Genomic DNA, 24,052 nt, shown 5'->3' on the forward strand with positions numbered 1-24,052 from the left:
TTATATGTTAAAATCAATTTGTTATATTTTACTAAACATACAAGTAATACCATAATTGTATTTGTACTACAAATTTGATATAAAAGATAAGAGAGATTCGGATAAAAAAAAACGTCAAAACGTTTATTAAGTACACAATTTCCAACTTGCTATTGAGTTGACATTGATCAAGACTGGAAATTCGGCTTTCCCTCGTAAGTACATCCAGATCTTTGTACAATTTGCGTTGCCGCCCAAATGCCGCATTTTATACACGTTTCTATACTTTTATCTTGTATAAGTTGTGCGATGAAACCTGAAACAATGTTTAACAATTAGTAATAAATATCTTTTTCTATTGTAAAGTCACATTTTGTCTACTCACCTCCGACAAAAGCGTCTCCAGCACCATTGGTATCTACAACTTTCTCCTCTGGCAGTTTTATGACAGGATACTCTGTCACTGTTCCATCTTTGGCTAAAAGCACCGATTTAGCACCTTGCGTTAGGACAACTATTCTTCTCCTCTTGTCATTGATTTTTTCCATATTTGATATCTTTAGTGCAATCTGCTTCCTGTCCATTGTATTAAAATTGTTGCTCTTGGCGAATGCGTCCGCTTCCGTTTCATTACCAAATAAAATGTCCACATAGGGAAATGCAGCTAACATTGGCTTTTGAAAAAATTCGCACAGAAATGGAGCACTAAGATTCATCATGAACATTTTATTATTCTCATAAGCATGTTTAGCCATTGTTTGTATAGATTCTGGGCTAACTGTCAAAAAGAAACCCTAAAATACAAAATGTCAAATTTTATTATGTATGACGTTTTATAATTATACAGCGTAGACCATTTTAATCAATACACGCGAATATCTCGAAAAGGAGAAGTTTTTTCAAAAAATGTTTCAGACAAAAGTTGTATGATTTCGAGGGGGATATAAGATGGTGCCATTAGTTTCACCTTGAAGAGTCACCTGAAGGTCACGTGAAGGTCAGGTCACCTCCAACTTTTTAAATGAGACACCCTATATGCTTTTGCATATTCTTGTAGCTTATCTCGAGAGCTTTCCAAAACACTATAATTAAGTTAGTTTTCATTAAGTACTTTTCGAGTTATGAAGTTTGAAATCATTTCTTAATTTTACATAAACCGTAAAATATCTTGTAAAATATTCATTTTTCGATTATCTTACCTTAATGTTTTTATGCACAAAATAATGAGAGGAATCAATTGGTGTAAAGTAAACACATAGTTGTTTCAAAAAAAAAAATGTAATTATTAATTGCAAATTACATTTTTTTTCTTCGAAACACCTATGTGTTTTCTTTACACCAATTGATTCCTCTCATTATTTTGTGCATAAAAGTATTAAGGTAAGATAATCGAAAAATGAATATTTTACAAGATATTTTACGGTTTATGTAAAATTAAGAAATGATTTCAAGCTTCATAACTCGAAAAGTACTTAATGAAAACTAACTTAATTATAGTGTTTTGGAAAGCTCTCGAGATAAGCTACAAGAATATGCAAAAGCATATAGGGTGTCCCATTTAAAAAGTTGGAGGTGACCTTCACGTGACCTTCAGGTGACTCTTCAAGGTGAAACTAATGGCACCATCTTATGCTCCCCTCGAAACCATACAACTTTTGTCTGAAACATTTTTTGAAAAAACTTCTCCTTTTCGAGATATTCGCGTGTATTGATTAAAATGGTTTACCCTGTATGTACTTTTGTTCATATAATATCAAGATATTTCTCACCGATATGTAGATATAGTTTGCAATATCTATCAGGTGCTTGTTTTCTGGCTTTTCAATATGTGATAGTGAGAAACAATTTGCTGCTGCTAAATTAGCACACAACGAACGATCTTTTCCTGTAATAAGCACTGCACATGTCCCAGTTGGCTCTTGATCGGTATATTGATACTGAACATTTAAACCATCCATGGTTGCTTTATCCTCTAGAATCTTTGAATATTTGTCTTTTCCAACACAGCCCATATAAGTGGCAATTTTCGGTTTTTGCAGAAACCACTGCGTAACACAAATACTGATTACATATTGCTTTGCAAATTTTTAATCTTGCTTCTCTTTACAAAATAAATTGTCAACACTCGAGTAATAATTATATACAAGTACTACTTACTTGTGTCACTCTCATGGTATTCTGTACAGATCCACCCGCAATAAAATCAGCTTTATACAAATTAATTAATTCTTCATACAAAAGTTTGTGTTTCTCTTCAGCAAGAATAGCATTATTAGGCTTTAGATCATACTTTTTTAAAAAATCATAATCTACAGTTGCTGAAATATCGAGAAGAGGATTTCCCATGCCCAATAGTAGTCCTTCTCTGAAATAGATTATATATTAATAAAGTATTATATATTTTTATATCATATCAGTCTCTCTATATATTTTATAAAATTTTATTAATATAAAAAATTCAATGAAAAAATAATGTTACATATAATTGTCCTTGTTTTTTAATCAACTTGATGCAAGCTTGATTGATAAAAGTATCTGCAATATCATTAATATATAAGAACTAAATATATATTGAATATATTGAATATTGAATTTCGATGTCAGTTTTTTATCAGTCTAAAATAGTCACAAATTGAACTTCGCGCGCGCATACTTGAGGTCTGTTCTTTATAGCTGAACTGGCTGCACTAGTTCAGAGGTTATCTTTTTTACTCTACATTGAAAGGAAGACCTATGATGAAATCGCGTCGATAAGAATCTGCCTTGAAGGTTACATAACCTATATCCCTCGCGACGCGGTTGAGTTTCACCGTGAAACTAACGTGAATATTACGTCATTAATTATCCGCGTCAACTTTTAAATAAAAAGAAGAGCACGTTTTTTGCAAATAATCATTTACTATCGTTAAAAATAATGCGATTTTCGTTATCGGCTTCATCGAATGCCACAAGCTATTCGCATCGCGACACACATAACCTTGACCAATACTTTGACACTTCCTCACAATTCTCGAGGAAAAAATATATTTACATTCTCAAATCTCGATTATCACAATAGATAACAGATTGCGAGAGAAGAAAATAAGGACACATAACTGTGCGAAGAGATATTTCACTTACCGTAAGTTCTTAGCCATTTGTGCGGTGCTTATATTTTCGACGACGAGGCAATGGGCCGAGATGCACCAAGGATGGTCTGCTGCAACGAGTTGCAAAGGCGCGCCACCGACGCTTTCTTCGGAATGAGACATCCAATAGTAGCGATTTGGTTACACACGCTTACTAAAAGAAAAAAAAACACTCCACTTCATCTTTGACATGTGTTATCGCTAATGACATGCGGCGATAACTTGTCGGCAGAGATAGAGACATTACAACAGAAGATTACGACACACACACATTAACGAATATCATTTAAATAATCTAAATATATGCCAATTTCCAACTTGATAATACTCGACAATATTTATTAGGAATATTATTCCTAAGCTTATATAATGCTAATCGCAATGTAAATATAATGTAAATCGTATTCCGCGAGCACGTACGTTTCAATAGAACTAATTTTTAGCTATCTATTCTGTATCTTTCATATTTAAAATGATGCATTCAGTATACGTGTTCAGTCTTGGAATAAAAAAAAAGAGATGTATTGACTAAATAGAAATAAAAAAAAAAAAATAAATTATTCAAATATGTAAGACAATTTACATTTTAACATCACAAATATACTTTTTATCAAATACGAATAAAGATTCAAATTTAAACGAAAGAATTTCCATTCTTCTCTATCTTTTTTCATATCTTAATACTTTATATAAAGCATACATAAAACATACATAAAGCACACATAATTGTACGATATTAATAAATTGTTTTAAGTAAGAGAATCGATTAGCTCTCATGGAATTAAGTAAAATCTTTATTGCTCAATGACATGACAAATATTTCCGCTCGTGGCTAATCTCCGAAAATTTTTATATTATCAAAAAAATGTATGTGTGTGTGTGTATGTGTGCAACGATATCTCGTATACCTGATAATTTACTCACAATGTTATTTCTTTGTAATCATTTTACAACTGAACAATATAAAGAGCCTTAAAATCTTATCTATGAAGCTTTACTTACCATTATGTACTTATGTATTTTTATATTTGTGTATGTGTGATAACTACTACTACTAATAAAATATCAAAAACGAAAATATCAAGCAAATTGCCGTTTTTAAGGAACATATGTAAATTCCTTTCTCTATTTATAAATGTATCTTGAGTGTGTACTTTACATGGAAATAAATCAATCTTCTGCATATCGCACTATCTGTACTTGATACAATATAAATTAATAAATATGATAATAAATATGTCCCGAAGAGACTTTTCAATCTATAAATTAATAAATAACTTTGAAACTTGATCAACTATCGGAAGGGGATGCTTGCGCTGGAAAAATATAGGATTATATAGACAGAAATTATAACAGTTTTAATCTTAGCAAAAAGATTGAAGAAAAATGTACACACAAACGCGATTGATATTATCGCGATAATAAATAATATAATTGTGTTATCATTTATTAAGAGTTTTATATCGAACGTCCGTTATTCTCCTCCGGATTTTACAGAGATCATTACAGGCAGCGCGAGGAAAATATTCGTTCTTACGATACCTTCGTGCTCCTGCCAAGCAGAGAGATACTTTTGCTCTAGGGCGAGATTCGACTTGTGAGCACACTGTAGCACATGTCAATCTCTCAGTTTTGTCCCTCGCTTTATAGAAGATTCTCCTCGCATCTTGCGGAAATGAGCTCTCCCCTAAATAGTGCCGCTTCTCCTAAGAAAGAAAACATGAGACTCTCAAAGATGTTCAGATGGAACACGGGGGAATTAACGTTTATTTTTTTTTCCCTTTTTTTCGCTTTTTTTTAACGCATATCGGAACGATACCGGAGGCTATGTAGGGGTGGACTTGCCTGAGATGCAGTAATACAGCCTCGTCTTTATCCGGGTGGGATCTCATTCCTTCTCCGTGTCTCTGTTTCTCTCGCGGTGTCTTTCAATGTGATACAGAGTGCTAAACAATTACCTCTCGATACACCATGTCGCTTCTCCGTCAGACCTCTCTCGCCGCTTCTATTCTCGAAGCTCTCGTCTCTCGAGCCTGGCTCATTCTCAGCTCCGAAGTACGTCGTGGACGTTGCCGGTGTAGAGGGCTATCATCGCGTCCTATATCATATATCATATTATAATACAGCATGTTACAATCCCTGCCGGCGCGGTTTCTATCGGTTTTGCGCTTTTTTGTCGTAATGCGACAACCGACGACGACCGACACGTAAGTGTGTTCGTTTTTTTTTTATCACGCGAGATCAAGGGATAACCCGTGTCCCGACGTGTCCGTTTACATATTTTTCTCGGGTTCTTGCGCCAACCGTGTCTCTCTTAAAAATCCGTGCACGGATCCGATCGGCGATTCAACGGTCTCTAGTGAGAACTCTGTCGAGGGATCGGGTGCTTTTTTTTCTAAGTGCCTGCGAGGGTCTGTGCCGGCGTATCCGAGAGATATATCTCAACGATATATCCCAGCTACAAGAGACTGGATTCGGAACTTCTCATCTCGTCGAGCTTCTCGGCCAGCGTGTGTCCCGAACCGTTTGCAACTCGAGCTGCGTGATTTTATAGACGACGAGGACGACGACGATGACAACGATGACGACGACGATGATAAAGTTGACGACGACGACGACGATGACGACGACGAGACGAAGACGATGGCGACGACGAACCGCCGGAATCTCGCATGTCCACGTATGGACTTACGTATAGAGCAAGGACTGCAACCATCGGACAGACCTTCGCTATCCGATGATCAAGTCCAGCACCGATGTTACCGTAATCCTCGAGTGTCCTTGCATTACAGCTGATACATCGCGAATATATCCGACGAAGCTCTCCGATGTGCATGAGTTTCCATGTGTTCCCGAATCTTTATTTTCCCGCACGACGTGTGTGTGATTCTCGCACGCGTGTATTATACGCGCGTGATTCAATATCGCACATTTTCCCCGCGTATCCGCAACGAGCCTCGGGTCATTCGCCAAGTCTACGTATCATGGATCGGGGGTTGATCTGAGCAGTATCTTCTAGATAGAAGGGAATATTCCTCAAAGAGAATATTCAAAAAAATTTTAAAAAAAGAGAAAAAGGGATTTTAATATATAAAACAAGATTGTCTCAAAACCAGTTCTATATGATAAATTTATGAGAAGAGAGCTTCATCACTTATAATATCATTTTTTTTATTTAAATGTATAAAAAATTTAATTTTCTCAAGTTTTTAAGCAAATATGAATTAGAGCGTTTAATAGATTCTCAAATCTTGAATTAAAGGATTTTGCTTGGTTCTGAGGCACCTTTGTATGTGTTCTCGTTGATGATCGTGCGCCCGGGGGTTTCCCGATTTTGGCGAAAAGATTCCGTGCATACGATAAAGCCAAAGTTAACGCGGCATCGACGCACCGCTCGTTATGCACCGATCAAACTCGCAACTCTTGCGCAACAGAGCCGACGGGAGAAGGTCCGACCTCCTCTCTCGCGTCAACTTCGAATACGCAGATCGGCCGATCTTTCTCGATTCGGAATAGTCTACTTATTATCGGACAGGAGTCTGCTCACCACATCTCAGTATGGAGAGATGACTGAGTAGTGCGCCTGGTTCTACACGTTCGTGTTCCAACGTCACTCTGACACGAGGCTTGCTCGGTTATCTCTGAAGACACTGCACGGTGTCTCTTAAAGTAACTTTCTTGGGGAATTCACACTTTGGCTGTGACTGTGGCGCGATAGACGTTACAGAACGTGGCCGGGCGCCTCTGCCTGCCGTTGGTCGGGTAGAAAAGCGAGTCTCCTCAGCCGAGTCCGATTCTGTAGACCTGCTCAACCTCCGAGAGTCTGCAAGTTTGACTGGCACATAACAATAAGCATTACCATGTACATACTGATAAAAATCAGATTAAAAGAGATACAACAAAAGAAACATTTACTCCGTCATCTTTTGACATTTACTTCCGTCTTCGTCTGTGATATTTCTGAAAATAGCAAAACTTTAACTTTGGCTTTAATCAAAAGTTTATGCAAGTGAACAATAATCACGCTACCTTATAAAGAAATGTAATTGCGATGGAAAAGAATGGTAGAAATCTTTTCCTGTATTTATAAAATAAAGACAACTTAATAATCGAGAAGAAGGAAGAAAAACGATGCAATCTTAAAATTATATCAGATTCACTTATATTATCATATGTAGCGTCTTAATACTTAAATTTGTAAATTTTTAAGATTAGTCGGAAGGTTTTTCTTATTCTTCTCAAGTTTGAGTTTCAATCTACAAACGATACAATCGCTTTCGATCAAACTCAGCTTAGTTCGAGAGAGCCAGCCGAGGGGAGGATGAATTCTCAATCACAATTTAAGGATTTAATCGTTCGCACGTTTTTTAAGGTTTATTAAAAATAAGAACTTGCAAAAAACACACGTAAAATGATGCATCAGACATATAAAACAGGATCTCATCTCGTATATTAAGGCGAGGATGGAATATATAACAGGCTTATTGGAATCCGATATCTTTTCATACCAATATTTTCCCGTTTTATACACATATATATAGAGAGAATTAATATTCCATGTCCGTGTATGCGTGATGAAGCGACTTATTCGCGCTATATGTTAGCTCGTGTGCAACCACCTCATCCGCAGTGCCAATTGTTCTGAAAACATCAGTTATACAACGAACGATTTTATTTAATTCTCATTGATGAGTGAATCTCGTTATGATAGCTCTTATTTCTTTAAAACGGCGAAAAGATAATAGAGGAAATCAGGGATCGAAATCGTTATAATCTTGACGAGATTTCAACTTTTTCCTATATCATAGATACGAAAACGCACCTTACAATCAACAGTCATTTCTACAACATCGAAATTTAAACTTTAACGAAATTATAACGCGTTACAATCCCTGTTCTTTGATTGACTATTGAGGCTGACACAAGAAATTACGAGACGGAAAAGAAAGGAGAGAAGCAGACTCGTCGAATATAAGAAATATACTGAAGTCTGAAGTTATGACCATCTTAAAAATGAAAAAAAAAGAATCGACAGCGATATATCAGTTTAAGCATATTGCTCAACTAATGTTCGAGACGGATAGGGCGGATGGTTTACGATTAGAAGTAGCGAGCAGACACATGACAGATCATGTAAAGATTCTTTGAAGAATTTTGTGAGAAAGATTCGAATTACAAAAGTCTTTTTGTGTGCTTTAAGACTGATTTCAAAGAGTTAACCAAGAGAATCCGAAGGAAAGGATTGCGTTACTAATTTCCCAAAGTTTTTTTTGTCAATTTAAGATAACGTGTGCTAAAAATGTTGAGTTGTTCCGAAACCACCGGATATCCTTTCAACTATGTAAACACAAGCTAAGAAAAATACAAGTTGTTTTCAATTTTAATTTAAAAATTTCAATAATTTATATGATTAATTTCCAAGTTATTGATATATTTGATATTTAAAAGAGAAGACATTATATAAAATACATATAAAATCAATATCAATAAAAAAATATTAATAAAATAATGTTTTATAAAATTTTCGCTGTGTTAAAATCAATCTTTCAAATCTGTCACTAAATCTGTATGGCTGGTGAGATTTTAATAATTTTGGAATCTTTTATATTTATATACGCATCATAAAATACTACAACCCTTTTGCATCAAATATGTATCGCGCGACAAATTCAAATTTCTCACTAACATTCATCATATGAAAGTATCAGAAACAAAATCTAGCGACGATTAATGACACAATAAATTGCACAATTACGTACTCAGCAAGCGCAAAAATATATCTCGTTATGTGTTTGCATTTTCCCCACCCCATCGAGAATAAAATGTTTGCGGAAATAAAAGGTAGGATAAGATTTCGACAGGAAATTGATGACAGAATCGAGAAAAAAAAAACAATTGTTCAAACAGGACCGTGCACATATAAATGTGAAATAGTCCTTGATATTTCGAAAGCTACTAATTTCCAACGTGACACAGTGCAACATCTTAAGATACTTAATGATCCAATTTATCGAAGATTAGATAATCAATTTGATCAATCCATTTATTGATATCAATAATTAAATCAATGTTAGAAAAGGATCAATAATTAAATTAATGTTAGAAAAAGAGAGAGATTGCACTGTATCGCAATTAAATAAAAATATAGAAATTGTTTGAGTTGTTCGATGAAAAACATCGCAGAACTCTACCTGTAAATCGAACATCAGACTTGGAGTTTCCGAGACGCGCGCGCACAAGGATGGCAATAGAGAGAGTAACACGAGCGAATAACGCCGTGCGCGTTTCGGATCGAGATGTTGACGAAATTTTTGTTGAGCGAGCGCGAGACGGAAACGCGCGCGCGACGCAGGAAGCCAGCGCGCGTCCGATCGTACCCGATCAAAACTTTCGTGATGGAAAGGGGCGACGGGTCTTTATCAGGATGGTAGTTGCAAGGGGTACATCGCGAGACAGAGAAAGAAAGAGAGAGAGAGAGAAAGAGCGGTCGGTGTGATGTAATTAAAGAACGCAGTACACGTCGTTTTTTTGTGAATTTCACAAATACATTGTTATTACATATTTCTTATATCCAGTATCATTATTATTATTATTATTTGCATTATCGTGGTTATAATTTATATAATCTTCAATGAAAAAAACACGGTCGTATTTCAGCAAAAAAAACCAAAAGGCGTAGATGGGAGAATAGAAGAAAAAAAAAAAGACTTACAGCAAGTGTCTACGCTCAAAAAAAGAAACGAAAGTGCGATTATTACAAACTACAACACGTCTTTTTTTTATATGTTGGAGTTTAATCCTACGTTAATAAAAAGATTACGTTACGTTACTATATGCTAACGATAATGTTCGGCCATTCAGGTTTCCCATACAGAATCGGCGCATCCTACCGGGTCTAATGTAAGTCCAATTATATATAATTCTTTTTCTCTTTTTTTTTTGCGATAAAAGCGGGAAACGGCATTGTGGAAATCGGTTTTCTTCTTTTAACAATCGAGAACCTGCACGCTTACCCCCTCCCATTTGGGGAAAGATTTTGGTGAACGCTTTCTCTTTTTTTTTTTCTTAAGCACAGCCTACGTCTTCTCGATACTCTTTCACGAGCATGTTAAAAACACGTAAGATTACTAATTTACGCTCTATACAAAAGTATCTGTCAAAAATAATGGAATATTAGTTATCGGAGCGACATGTGTACAACAATCGTTTCGGAAGATGAGGCCTGCTCTCAGATTTAACGATGTTTCAAAATTCGCCGACTTCAAAACTCTAAATATACAATCGCTCGCTCGAAGGATATTATTCCGCAATTTTTTCTCTTGTTTAAGAACCGCGTCGCGGCTTTTCGCTGATGGATCTATTTGAATCATAAAAAAATAGAAATTTGATCGAGATTCGCGAGGCGGCCAATTGACAAGATCATTAATTTTAAAGCGAGCAAAAGCTTATGGCGCATATCTAGTACAATTCATCACTTTTTCTCTACGGTATATTTAAGATGATAATATTCATAGTCATTTCTTGAATAAAAGTTTACTTATGCATGCTGCATCAGAAATTCTTACTTACAATATATATAAGCATAAATAAGATTCTCTTATTATAATGTATAAATAAGATATCCTTCATTTACACGCATAAATTCACTTTTCAAGAAATAATTATGAATATCTCCCTTAGAGCATCCTTTAACATCGTTGCACGAATGTTCGCGCTACTCCCGGCGAAGAGGAGGAAAAGTTTCATACACATATTTATTTGATACGCAATAAATAAGAATCGACGGGAATTCCGCGAACAATGCTCTTCGACGTTCAATGATCAGGACGTTTTTTGCTCTAGCTCTATTGCGCGGAGAGAGAGAGAGAGAGAGATGATCGGCATAATATCGAATAAGATAGATCTAGCAATGTTAAATTACGCTGTGCCTGTGATCGTGTCGATTGCTAATCGTTCAGCAACTTTTGCGACGCGTACGCGCGCGACAAGAAGCTATCGATTGCGGCGCAGCGGAGGAAAACAGGCCAAGAAAGGTGGTACGTGTCATCGTTAAAGAAAACCGAAACGATCGCCGCAGAATACGACCCCACCGGAATGCTCGTCGATCCCACATTTTTTCCCCCCTAAAATTAAACGTGTAAATTTACGCCCCAAAATCTATTGTTTTCCCGAAAAGTGAGAGATGAGAAACGTCCGTTAAAAAATACTTATCCAGAAACTTTACAGAATCAAGGATCGAGGAGTCTCCGCGGTGGAGGAGCTACATCGAGTTCTTAATGTCGAGGATCACTTTAATTGCGATTTTATACAAATGCATGACGTAGAGGGAGGGGTGCGGGGGCCTAAAGAGACAACAAGATAATAGTTGACAACAAGAGAGGTACGAAAGGATCGATAAGCCGGGAGTCTCGGAGAGATACGAGGGATTCGTCGGTCGGGGGCGAGGGGGGGGGGGGGAGAGGAGATAATTCGGATGATATTTCCTATTTTTGTCTCTGCTACTTTGGACTGGTTTTATTTCGTTTAGCTCTCTACTTTTGCCTCCGTGTTTTTTTTTTGTTTTACGCCTAAATAAATCGCACTGCGGGTAACACTTGTTCTCATAGAGCGGGCGGCAGATCTTCACGCGTGCAGTTCGCAAGACGGCCAAGAGTATCTCGGTTCCGAGGCTTCCTGCTAGCGACAGACAGACCCGACGGACCGACGGCGACCGACAGAGACCGATCCGAGCCCGACGCGACGATTTAGTATGGTGCGAACCGGCGCGACGGCGATGGCCCTCGTAATCCCGGTCTGGTAATCAAAATTAAGCCACGTCAGTCACACGAGATCGATGATACGGGTTAAAGCACGGACAAATATAGATTGAAAATGTAAAAGGCTGTAATATATTTTGCGTGGTACGAGAGAAAACAGAGAGAGATGGAGAAATATGTAACAGAGCGTAATAGTATGTATGTAATAGAGTGAAAAATTAGGATGAACAATATACATGAGATAAAAAAAAAGATTTAAAAAAAAGTCAAAAAAAATTAAGAAAAAAAAAGAGAAAAAGGAAGTGGATATACAGTAGCTCGAAAAGTACCTCGTTTTTCTCGCTAACTTTTTTTACTAATTCTTTCGTTTTGCGATGATGAGAATATTTCCGCGGATTAAATATTTTTTCTTCATTTTTCGAGCACTCTTCTTTATGAAAGATCGCATTACGGGGAAATATTCTTTATTTGTTACTTTGTTCTAATGGGACAAAGCGACATTTTCATTGGATGCAGAATTTTCAATAATTTTAATCAAATCTTTTGCTTGTACCATTAATTACGATATATCAAATAGAATAGTGGTGTGTCCGATAATTCTTTTCAAGCTAAAAAATAAACAAAGACACTATCTTGATATGATCTTAACATAAAGAAGAGAGCGTTTGATTATTAGATCTACATCGCGGTTTAGAGAAACGGGATTTTAATTCGGGCGTAATATTGTAACCCAGTGGCACTTCACTCTACTTACCTACGCTCTTCAAACGAATCTCGGCTGAAGTCCTCGTACATGCCTCTACTATAACAGCGGTATAATAAATAATCGAATCTACTTATGAGATCAGATCAACATATACCATATACTGGCTCCCTTGTCCAAGGCTTAACTTTGTGAATTAGTCCCTGTATATATGTACATATACATATGTATGTATTCTCACGTGCAAAGGAAAGAGTCGCGTGCCTCGCCTAATATGACTTTGGATTGGGATGGAATGTCGAAGAACTGTACACAGATCATTGGCAAATCTGGCGTGAAAGATTTCCTATTCCTCTACTACATTAACATATACGCGCGCATCTGATTAATATATATGTGTATGTGTGTAAAGGGGAGATCTTGAGTGTTTAAGATTGAAAAGTCTGGTGAGACGATTAGATATCATTTGTAAGGATTAGAGTACCAAAATGCAAGATGTTTAAAGCTACAAAACCTGCGAAAGTGAAAGACAAGCAATTATAGTAATTCGCTATCTGCTATCTGTACAACTCATTGGCTTGATTGAGTTTGAGAAACTTCGTCAACGTAAAAGGAAGGGCTAATATGGATAGAACATGGGATATAGATAGTCATATGAGGCAGACAGCGGTAGACTGGATTTTTAACCCATGCGATTTGCAAATTACAATTTCGCAAAAACAACAAGAATGTATTATTAACAAATAAGAGCCATTTGCAGCCCAGGCTGGGATCGTATAAGGGTAATAAGGTGGTAACGTGCAACAACAAATTCAAAGTATTTAGAAAAAACTGAGAAATTCAATCTCAATTCTGTTTTCTATTTGAACGTTGCGAATGGATTTACATACATGAAAAGCTTTGAACCTCGTGAGTAGAAGTCAGCTTCAAGAACTATGGATTGTAATTTCGAGAAGCACGGAGGACGAAATTGGAATATCTTCGCGACGCTCTCATTATTCTTTACGTGAAATTTCTCCCCGATTAAAAATAAGTGGCAATTTTAGAAATATTATGAAATTCGAAATAGAACTCGAGGATTGATATAATTGATACATATGAGAATTTTGCTCCTTTATTTAATGTAATTATAGCACGATTATGAAATAACAAAATGAAAAGAAAGATCATTACATAGTTTAAGATAAGAAAACTAAATTTTAATTATATTTATGACTGAGAAACCGAGTAAACTGTACGAGGTCAAAAAATACACAACTTTTCATCATTTTACATAAAAGAAAAAAAAAAGAAAAAAACAAGAGACATTTAAGAAAGAAAATTTATTTAATTTGAAAATATTTTGTGTGTTAACATCACATTTATGCGAATTATTCGTTGTAATATTTTATTATCAGACAGAATCTCATTACACACGATTCAAGTCAAAGAAATAATTTTTGCGCATGAAAAAAACTGAATAAAGTAAGAATCGATATTTTATAAAATTCGTAAGCTTGCGGAACTGGTTCAGAAAGATTATGGGAGATGCCGATATGTGTATAGACTTACTGGTCCAAATCGTCTGGAGAGCTGGTTTCTACTTACGACACGTTTCAAAGACAATCGATTCGATGCGCCATTCCAAAATCGCGTCAGCCCTGTTTCTTTTTCTTTCTATCTACAGCGTATGACACAGTTTGGTTTAAAATTGCAGATCGCATCCTGGTTCGCGGTAGTGCGATCAAGAAATTCTAGTTTGTATTCCTTAGGAACGGTTCTTCATCCCAGGCCTCCGCGCCACTCCCGGCTGAGTGATGTACGTAATAAGGAGCGCTTGAAACACAAAGGATGTTCAGTGAGAGACATACAGGCCAATCCCGCAGTTAATGCCATGGAACAAGAGAGTCTATGAACTAGGACATCCCTAGAAGAGCAGTCGACATGTTCAAGGCACAATCAGTCGAGACCCGAAAAGTTTCGAACTACCATGGGACGCAGACGTATAGGCGACTGCTACATATTTCAACGACGCGATTGTTTGTTGTTACAGCGACAAGAACGAGGCGTGACTACTCGCTAACAAAATGAGTCAAAGACTTACTCTTGTACGACTTGAACGCTGACCCGGGACTGTCTCTCTAGGGTTGCCCGCGTTCATGGACAAAGATGGTACGCCTGAGGTGCACTGAAATTTAGAATGTACAGAAACGTCCAAGCGTCATATAATTAACATTTCACTACGATGGAGTCTGCACTGTGGGCGTTGGGTCGACACTCGTACGTGTGCAAAAAAATAGTAAGTCTTAAAATCTCAAGTATGAGAAATATCTTGCATAGACGATAACGAGTCATGCGTTGTGTCGCGTAGTAATATTGTCGGAGAGAAGAAGTTTCATTTCCGCGTCTTACGATAAAAAAGTAAGACAAAAAGAAGAAATACTAAAGAGAGTTTATACATTCTAAAGAAAAAGGGCGAGAAAAGTTGAGGTTTATGTAACAAGATAGGCATTGTGGAACATTGCAAATCTCGCGATCGCCTATCCAGACTTAATATTCGTTACTATGTGGGATAAAAGAGAAATAAGGAGAGATAGATTAAGGATATAAAGTCGAAATATAAATATAAATATATATATATATATATATATATATATATATATATATATATATGACAAGAATACGACAGATTAGAAAAAAATGTCGACGAATCACCGAACCCCAATTCGCATGAGCTGTTAATCCAGCCTGGAACGTTCACAATGTTAAGTCGGACGAATGGGCCTCGATACGCCGGATACCTACTCACCTGAACCGGCCGTTGTTGCCACTTGGAGGGGGCGATCGGCGGCTGAACATGCCATACTCGTTACCACGGGAGAAGCCAGTGTCGCGCATGGATCCCATACCTAGAGGAGGCATAGGAGGCATTGGGTCTCGTCTTGGTGGTAGAGGCATTGGTGGAAAGTCTAGCCCGCACATGGAACTTCCCATGTCACAGGGCCCTGTCATACCCGTAAACCGCCTCTCGTAGAGATCCCTGGTGTCCTCGAAGCCCCGTCGGTCGTAGTAGCTTTCGTAGTCCTATTAAACAAACAAGATTCGAGAAATTAATAAGCGAAAATCCAGTGTTTCGAGCGCAATTATTCGTATTATTACCACAAATGAAAATATCGATAAGGCAAATGATTCGAATATTTCGCTAAATACGATAAATATGTGAAATTTGACGAGAAGGGAAACTTACTCCAAAGCGGCCACCACCCATGAGACGGTCCCGAAGGAAAGGTGGTGGTGGCGGTGGAGGATACGGGTCGCGTCCAAACATTCGATCTCTGTATCCATTTCTGTCTGGCCCACCTCCCATACCTCCCTTGGGACACTCTTTGGACCAGTGACCGCCTCGTCCACATCGATAGCATTGTTCCGGATCACCCATTCCTGGCCTCTGTCGCACCCGGCTGGTAGATATCTGGACCTTCATCGGCTGCCCGTCTACGATCTGCCCGTTCAACTCCTTGATGGCGTCATTCACGTCGCCCGTCGCTTCAAGATGGACGAAACCGTAGTTCCTTACAATGTCGCATTCCACGACCGTGCCATATTTGGCAAACAGTTCGCGCACTTGCGGCGCCTTCGTGTTATCTGTGAGATTGCCGACAAAGATCTTTGTCGTAGGAGTGTTGGGACCCTTACGACTCTTTGCGGCCTCGCACTTTATCGGCTGTCCATGGACCATATGTCCATTCAGATTCTGTATGGCGTTTCTCCCTGCTTCCTCGTTTTCCATATGCTACGAATAAAATATGTAATTTCATCATCGATATTCCGTTAATCATATTATCGTCTAATTCTTCTTAATCGGATTCAATCGATACAACACTTACCACAAAGCCATAATTCTTTACCACGTCGCATTCCACGACCTTGCCGTATTTCTCGAACAGTGGCTTTATATCCGCGTTCGAGGTCTTGTCGGCTAAATTACCAATGAAGATTTTAAACGTACCAACGCTGCTAAAACCCGGCATTTTGCGGCTCGTATAACCTAATGTCACAAAAATGTATATTTAGTATAGAAATACTTTTTATTTTCCCTTCTACCATTTATTTTTGACACGATTGAACTTTTAAATGCACTTTGCATTTTTTTATAATTATCGTGTTTCTTTCTTACATATTTATTAAAAGATTATTCGCAGCAAAATTAACTCCTAACGACTTTTAATTATAAAAGTAACAAGAGATGTAAAGTTATTGAAATTTTAGAAATATAAATAGAGATATAGTATATATAGATATAAATTTATATATCTAAAATTTAAATTACTTATTTATATAAATTTTAGAAATATAATATATAAAGATATAAATTATAGTATAGAGAAAATCCTTTTTCAGTAATCCTAACAGATGAAGGAATCAAAAATAGTCGAAAAAATTACGAAAACTTGTACGTCTTTCACGAGCAAGGAAAGATATCGGAGCAGCCGATGGCCAAGATTATCTCACTTGTTAGACAGGTACTCTGCCATCGAACCACGTTTTCGTTATCTCACACATCCGATATTTTTCTGCTCACCTATACATCTTATTACTGTATGTAAATCTTCAATTATTTATTTGCACAATTTACATACTTCCGATATATATAGTGTGATACCACACACACACACGCATACAATCCATCTTATTTCATCCCCACCATATTTATTCCGCCATGGATTTCTGTGAGCGGTCAGATACTCGCGCCGCATAGCGTTGTGTCGTCTAAACACGGCATCGAAGCCGGTATAATATCGGCAGATATGAATTCCGATGCTATAAACATACGAAGGTTTACGAGATCCCTATTTATATAATTTATTCGCGACATTGAGAGAGATCGATCCTAATTACGCTAGAGCGAAAACCAGCGAGCAATCGTAAGCTACACAACAAACTCCATTTAATCGCATTATACTTCGCTCGTCAAGGTTATCCAAAATTGCAAAAAATAATTTTTTTCCCCCAATACATTCCGATCGCCGTAATTCCTCCGATATATTCTACCGCTCGCTCGATGATGCAATCTGTAGTGATTCAGTGGGGCGTTCTTAAAGGAAAAAGAAATCCGAGAGGCGACCGACGCGATCTCGATCCTGACGCTTTCCCGCCTCCATCTTGCCGAGATCTCGTACGCGCGACCCGCTGGCGAATAACCAATTTACGCGTAAAAAAAGAAACGCGTTCCCCTGGCTCCCTATTCCAACCCCAATCGCATATTACTCGAGGTACTAGCCCTCGGCTCTATGTCTTGTACTCGTCCTCGTGGGCGGACGCACGGTCGTAAACGCACGGCTGCGTAGGACTTTCCGCTCCGCACCGCACCGCACCCGGCGCGGCGAAGGTGCATACATACCTGCGATCAGATGTTCCTGATACTGAATCTGCAGCGAGCGATACGCTCGATCAAGAAGCTGGCGCGAAACTCGGAGAGTCGGATCGCGCGCACAACGGTTTTCGCGGATACACAAACGAGACTCGTGCCGGTCGTGCTCGAACGACACGCGAAGAAACGGAATCTAGCAATGGCGGCGTCTCGCTCGCTCGCTGCGTCGTTGGGGTCGCGTCGCGCGTTCCTCAACCCATCGCGCGCGCGCGCCCGGCGACGGCAGCGCCACCGGTTGGCAACCAATCAGGAGCCGCGCCAGGCGAGCGCGGGAGAATCTCAACGCTTGCGCTCTGCCATCTTCCTGAATTACTCAATCGCGTTCTCTTATGCGCGTTAAACGGAGCGGGAAGGTGCCAATACATATATGTATACCGATTATTACGCGTCGCTTTTCTTTGCATGATTGCATGCATAATGTGACGAAATGTAGATACGCATATAGCGTAGATCTCGATGGTTATGCGGACTTTGTATTGATATACTGTCGATTTTATAGTCTAATACTTTTAAATATTTTTAAATTATCGTGAATTGATTAGATATATTTATGCTAATTTTATCTTGATGACGAAACAGAATAAATGTCAATATAATATTGTTCCGTGACAATGAAGATTCGTCTATTGAATTTCGTGAATATGAAATATGTTGGAATGTGTTCATTCATGCTAGTATTTTGATAGGATATTTTTAGAAATAACGTCAGAGTATGACGGTGCACTTTGTTTGTTTCCTCTATGCCAAATTTTTAAGTCAATACAAAGTCATGCCAAACACAATACGTTATTTATTTTCCTTTTTAAATAATTAAAGAAATAAACAATTTGCAACTCTCGATGGCTAATCACGCTTATTTAACTCGACCGATTATTTAAACAAAGCACGTATCTTCGAGTAATAGTTGTTGGTAGTCGGCTAAATCGTAAATTACGCGGAATTTGCAAAAGAATACGTAATAATTGGAAACTTGCCAGAGTTGTGCATTATGCAGCATGTGTATTATATCAACAAGTTTTGTCATAACAGATGTAAAAATAAAAAAATATATATATACATAAAAGTGGCGACGATCGCTTTTATATATTGTCATCGAGATTCAAAGATTCTCCAACGCGACTGATCGTTTCGGATACTTTCGAGTCGCGAGACACTAGTCGGCGTGTGGAAAATTACCGCAATGGAGATTGTGCGACGCGAGTGCGACGAGGACGGAGAAACATTCGTGGAAATGGAAGCGTCACTTCGCCCATCGATAAAGTTTCATCTGGCCGACATAACAGATATGCAACCGGCGAAGCCGAGTTCGGAGATCTCGACGTCGTGGGAAAAAAGAATCTACGCGTATTTTCGTGAGAAACGTGATTGTCGTAACGAAAAGAAGAAAAAAAAACCGCATCGGAAATAAACTCGACGAAATCGCACTGGTGCAGAACGTGCATTTTTAATCGACGAAACCCGACTCGGGGAGGAATAGATTAGAGCTCGTGCTGACTCGTCAGAATTTACAGCTCATCACTGACGTCGCGGAAGCGATCTTTGTACTTCGCACGACCGGCTAATCCGAGCCGGGATCGAACCGAATGGAATGTCGAGCTGCCCGCTCGAGATAGCGTGTCTCGCGAGCCGCTCGCTTCGAGCGGCTGCTTGTGTGATTAAGCGCCCGGTAATCCTAGCACAGCGATAGAAGAATAGCTGATGTACTCACCAAGTCAGTAGTCGATAAAACTGCTAAAACTGCTAAAACTGCTAAAACTGCGCGATACACACGCGATACGACGCGAACCGCACGTTTCCGAGGTAAAAGATGGCGAAACGGAAGTGTGCAGCGACGCGAAGAGACGTTCACGTTAATTCGCCGTTTCCTGTACTGCGTCTACCGCTGCCAACCTAATCCCTTTCTCACAGCTGGCCATAGACGATGAATGTAACAGAGAGGCTTCTCAATCAATCGATAAGGACGCTAATCAATTTATATGGCCGGAATTCATAGTCCGATCTTATATTCAAGATTGTCTGGTCTTAGGTCGTCTTAAGATTCTGTTCAGCCAATGAAATAGCCGTATAACATTTTCAAACCTTACTTAAAATGATCTTGAATATAAGATCGGACTATGAATTCCGGACAAGTTTTGCGTTTAGCTTCTATTGCAAAAAAAATTGCGGAGAAACTCTAGAAACTCTGGTTGTATGATAATTGTATTACAACATTTGGTTGTATGATAATTATATTCCTACTGGAAGATTTACATTACGAGTCTGCCATAATTGACGATATTTTTGTCCCTAGCAAATAAATCTTCCTATTGGATATTGAGTTTTGGATTTCGAACATTAGATGCGCGTCTTTTATAAATATAGTATATGGATATATTGTACAATACATATTATTATGTATTCAAATGTTTGAAAGAAAGCAAATAATTCAACTGTAAAAATTGCAAATAAAACAGACGTCATCAAAAAATCACGAATTTGGCACACAAGTAGAAACGACTAGCAAGTAAGATTAAAAAAAAAGAAAGAATTTTCCTTATCTATATCTCATATAGTGTATATATATATATATATTTTTATATCTTCAATTATTTATATATATTTTATATCTTCAATTAAACATAGCGATTGAATTATATGTTTGATTTATAAAGAAAAACAAACACTTACAAATGAAGAAAAAAATATCTAAAAAGAAATGACGATATTAAATAATTGCCGAAAATATAAATTTATTATTCTCTAACAACTATTATCTGCAATCTTTTTTTCTTTCTTTGTTTAATCACAATTAATGAGCAGAGAAAAGAATATTTTATATTTTTACTGCGTATTACATATACAGAAGTTGTAAAAAATAAATTTAATGACGAAGAAAAAAACTTATTTTTATAATTTTTTAATTTACATAGAAACCTTCCTTGCTTGGTTTTCTCAATTTCTATTTGCAAATACTTTATAGATTCAAAGGGATATGCAAGAAAAATTACACCTAAAATAGCATTTGCTACATTATACATTGTTATTGCACTATACAGTTGTTTTTTCACAATTTTCCTTTCTCCAATTACTTTCTCTATACAAAAACATATAAATTCGAAAAGTACATTGGCAGCATAACGAAAATTTGGGATGATCGATAATCAACCAAAGTAGATAATTAATCCATTTTTGAAAATGGATTAATATATTTCATTTGTATACAAGTTAGAAATATAAATTACATATTGTACAGATAATACAATACAGGCCTGTGCATGATACTTCATAATCGTCAATATATTTGAATTTTATTTCTTCATCACAAATTTAGTATGCGCACAACAATTTAGTATGTGCATATCAAAGTTAATCTTTAATAATAAATATATTGTGTGAGAGGTACTTAAAACAAAAAAATAGCATTTGATGTAGATCGCAAGAGTAGTAATTTTTAAAAAGTTTTCATTTAATGCATGTTAAAACATATTTCCTATCTCCAAACAAGATAATCTGATGCAATTATAAGGTATTTTACATAAAAATAATAAGTTTGATTTTTGTAACATGTATCCGATATCATATTCACGCACTGAATTCGTTTTGTATGGCTTTGCCAGCCCAAAAAAAGTGTGATATATTCTTTTTTTATACAATAAGTTTCCTAAGTTTACTATTTAATAAATAGTAGATACATCTAAATACTATTTAGTAAATAGTAGTCTACATCAATAACATATTTACAACAAGCTTTAACATGGCATAAGTGTGTTAAAATCGCACTGTTTAGCGATTTTATAACACGTTTTTTTATAAATATATTATTTATAAAAAGAAATTATATATACACATATCAGAGAAGTCCCAAGTTTCCTGCATTTTTATCTTTATTATTTTTGATTTCTTTAAAAATATTTTCATACAGCAAAATTGATCTTTCTTCTTCGATAAAACGTAATGCGCGAATTTGGAGAGACACTCTAACATATCTATATATACAAATTATTATTATACACAATATCATTCATTTTTTACAATTAATCATTCACATTTCTACATATACATGCTCATTCATATATTCTCTTTCTCTCTTTTTCTTTTGCATATTTAATTTTAATCATCAGTCTTAGGGCTGCAGTCTATAAACAGTTCTATGTACATTAAAAGCTATATTTACAAGAATAGAAAGTTGTTAACTAGTCGAGTCAGTTTTTTTGTCGAGTCAAACGCTATACGTACTTGATAGTGTAATTATGGTCTACTTTCGACACTAGTGTCTTTTTAACGCGAAGAGCAGTTAAACGAACTGCTGGATTCGCGTGCCAACACTCCGACATTATTTTGCTCAACGCATATAGAGTCTGCAAAGAAGATAGCAATGTTATTCTCGATTCGCGTAAAATCGACGGGAATAAATTGGAAAGTCACGAAAAAATGTATCTCTCTTACCGGATCATTATCCCATTTTGTCGGAATAATCGGACGTAATCGTTTCACGCAGACTACCATGCGCATATCCTCAAAGTCTGGGTCGCTTGATACCACATCGTGATAAGGCAAGGCGTAAGGCTCAACGGTAGAATTTTTACCACCCGTGATACATCTTCTGCATGCTTCCCAAAATACGAGGCCGACAGAATACATATCTGCCATTTTAAACGCATCGAAGGAAGATGTATTCAGGGTTTCGTCCAACACTTCCGGTGCCATGTAGCGTCGCGTACCCACTCGAGTATTTGGCGCAATGTCAATCTCTCCGCTCTCGCTGTACGAAAATAAATATCTCATTGTAGCAACTTATCTCGTTAAAAATTATATTAATAATAAAAAGAATGCTTTTACATAAGTGTTTACGTACCTAATGTAGCGAACAGCCAATCCAAAATCAGCTATGGCACATTCTCCGTTTCTTTTAACTAAAATGTTTCTGCTCTTAATATCTCTGTGAGCTATAGCAGGTTTCCCCTGTGTACCAAAGATCTCGGTATGCAAGTGCGCGATACCAGACGCGATCGACGAACAAATCAATAATAGAGCATGATGATCCAACACGGTTACTTGTAAGTAATCGTGTAACGAACCTCTTTCGTGATAATCCGTGATCAATAACATTTGAGTCCAAGAGCCAGTACCTTTGATATCGGCGGCGATAAAACCCAAGATATTATCGTGTCTCATCAGCACAGTTTGATAAATTTCCGTTTCTCTGAACCAAGATGCTTCCTCTAAAGTAAAGAAAACCTTCACCGCTACTTTTTCGCCACCTCGCCATCTGGCGAGCCATACTTCGCCGTAACGACCTTTTCCCACGCACTGCGACATAGCTAATTGTTTCGCGATAGTCTGTTGCACCAAGAGTGGCAGTCCCGATCCCGATCCGCTGCTTTGATCTATAAAATCCTTGAGGGTTCCTTGCGATGGCACTAGGCAGGGATCTACCTCTTTCTTCCAACATCTATGATACATGATTCCTATCGTTATCATGATAATCATTAGCATTGCCGATAGAACCACCGCTAGGATAATAATTGGCGCTCCCGTTGTAATATCCATCGAACTATTTGTAACCGCGGTAGGACGTGGCTTGTAGGATATACTGGGAAACAGTTCCTTGTTGCATAGATCCGTGTTGTTACAGCATGCTATACTCTTCTCGCGTAAGTGAGGAACTTGGTTCCCTTTGCATTGCATAAAACCGCTCTCTGCAGGTGGCAGGCATCCAAACGAATACTCGGGCACGTTTTCTCCCAACTCGGACTCCCACACCGCCTCCACGGCGCTGAAACATTGCCCTCCGGCTCGTAACTCGCAGGTTCCGTTTTGCCTACCGTCCGGACAGTGTCCATCGCAGTAACAGATAATGCCTAGCACTGCAAAGAGGAACACAAGGTGATATTATTAGTTGGAATTTCGATACGAATGAATCAAAACAGTATACATAGACAAGAAATGCGCAACATTCTAATATTAATCTTATCTAGTCATTTAAGGGGTTATACCTAGTCAGCAAGTCGAAAAAAACGTATTTTTGGGGAATTAAAAAAAAACTGTTAGGTATTTTTATTTCATCGATTCTTTATCATAACATATATCTATCAAA

At 37.4% G+C, this 24,052-nt stretch overlaps 3 protein-coding genes and 1 long non-coding RNA gene across 25 annotated transcripts in view; 1 reads left to right on the forward strand and 3 right to left on the reverse strand.

Moving 5' to 3' along the window:
• Positions 1-4,791, reverse strand: Adk2 (Adenosine kinase 2). The gene is made up of 6 exons (XM_083090262.1): positions 4,650-4,791; positions 3,100-3,261; positions 2,137-2,344; positions 1,749-2,024; positions 365-773; positions 1-295 (listed from the first exon to the last, which is right to left on the reverse strand). Exons 2-6 carry the CDS (start codon positions 3,228-3,230, stop codon positions 168-170), a joined length of 1,152 nt encoding a protein of 383 aa, XP_082946388.1. The 5' UTR covers positions 3,231-3,261; positions 4,650-4,791; the 3' UTR covers positions 1-167.
• On the reverse strand, positions 3,879-19,848 carry Lark (RNA-binding protein lark). Of its 18 annotated transcripts, none has more exons than XR_014437006.1 (7): positions 19,685-19,847; positions 16,433-16,593; positions 15,793-16,338; positions 15,355-15,629; positions 12,618-12,665; positions 4,650-5,205; positions 3,879-4,423 (listed from the first exon to the last, which is right to left on the reverse strand). XR_014437006.1 is itself a non-coding variant. In XM_083090276.1 (7 exons), the coding sequence occupies exons 2-7, from the start codon at positions 16,574-16,576 to the stop codon at positions 5,196-5,198; spliced, it is 915 nt and encodes a 304-aa protein (XP_082946402.1). In that variant the 5' UTR covers positions 16,577-16,593; positions 19,685-19,845; the 3' UTR covers positions 4,440-5,195. The 18 variants fall into 18 exon arrangements, 12 of the variants coding, with proteins under 12 accessions (XP_082946402.1, XP_082946394.1, XP_082946397.1 ...); XR_014437007.1 differs by lacking the exons at positions 3,879-4,423; positions 12,618-12,665 and adding an exon at positions 14,650-14,733 and having other exon boundaries at positions 4,440-5,205; positions 15,355-15,454; positions 15,560-15,629; positions 19,685-19,844; XM_083090276.1 differs by lacking the exon at positions 3,879-4,423 and having other exon boundaries at positions 4,440-5,205; positions 12,618-12,662; positions 15,355-15,454; positions 15,560-15,629; positions 19,685-19,845.
• Positions 18,225-24,052, forward strand: part of LOC145966290 (uncharacterized) — a 21,094-nt gene continuing 15,266 nt past the window's right edge. For all 3 annotated transcript variants that reach the window (XR_014437014.1, XR_014437013.1, XR_014437012.1), the window contains exon 1: positions 18,225-20,479. This is a non-coding gene — a long non-coding RNA (uncharacterized LOC145966290). The remainder of the gene's footprint in view (positions 20,480-24,052) is intronic.
• The window catches only part of Tkv (serine/threonine receptor kinase thickveins), a 9,316-nt gene continuing 6,235 nt past the window's right edge, over positions 20,972-24,052 (reverse strand). For all 3 annotated transcript variants that reach the window (XM_083090260.1, XM_083090261.1, XM_083090259.1), the window contains exons 2-4: positions 22,811-23,822; positions 22,402-22,717; positions 20,972-22,313 (exon numbers count right to left, since the gene is read on the reverse strand). In XM_083090260.1, the coding sequence (XP_082946386.1) occupies positions 22,182-22,313; positions 22,402-22,717; positions 22,811-23,822 (1,460 nt within the window). In that variant the 3' untranslated portion in view covers positions 20,972-22,181. The remainder of the gene's footprint in view (positions 22,314-22,401; positions 22,718-22,810; positions 23,823-24,052) is intronic.

Source organism: Camponotus vicinus, unplaced genomic scaffold, assembly GCF_025532165.1.
Source record: "Camponotus vicinus isolate PSW18456_S1 unplaced genomic scaffold, iyCamVici1.0 SCAF_2, whole genome shotgun sequence".
NCBI lineage: Eukaryota > Metazoa > Arthropoda > Insecta > Hymenoptera > Formicidae > Camponotus > Camponotus vicinus.

Bases quoted from the DNA above. Each gene is read 5' to 3' on its own strand.
- Adk2 (XM_083090262.1), bottom strand. From the start codon at position 3,230: ATGTCTCATTCCGAAGAAAGCGTCGGTGGCGCGCCTTTGCAACTCGTT. The intron at 2,025-2,136 runs GTAAGTAGTACT...TGTGTTACGCAG, and splicing joins ATACCATGAGAGTGACACAA to TGGTTTCTGCAAAAACCGAA. The intron at 296-364 runs GTGAGTAGACAA...ACATTGTTTCAG, and splicing joins TGGAGACGCTTTTGTCGGAG to GTTTCATCGCACAACTTATA.
- Lark (XM_083090263.1), bottom strand. From the start codon at position 16,576: ATGCCGGGTTTTAGCAGCGTTGGTACGTTTAAAATCTTCATTGGTAAT. The intron at 16,339-16,432 runs GTAAGTGTTGTA...TTTTATTCGTAG, and splicing joins TAAAGAATTATGGCTTTGTG to CATATGGAAAACGAGGAAGC. The intron at 12,666-15,354 runs GTGAGTAGGTAT...CCGCTGTTATAG, and splicing joins GGCAACAACGGCCGGTTCAG to TAGAGGCATGTACGAGGACT.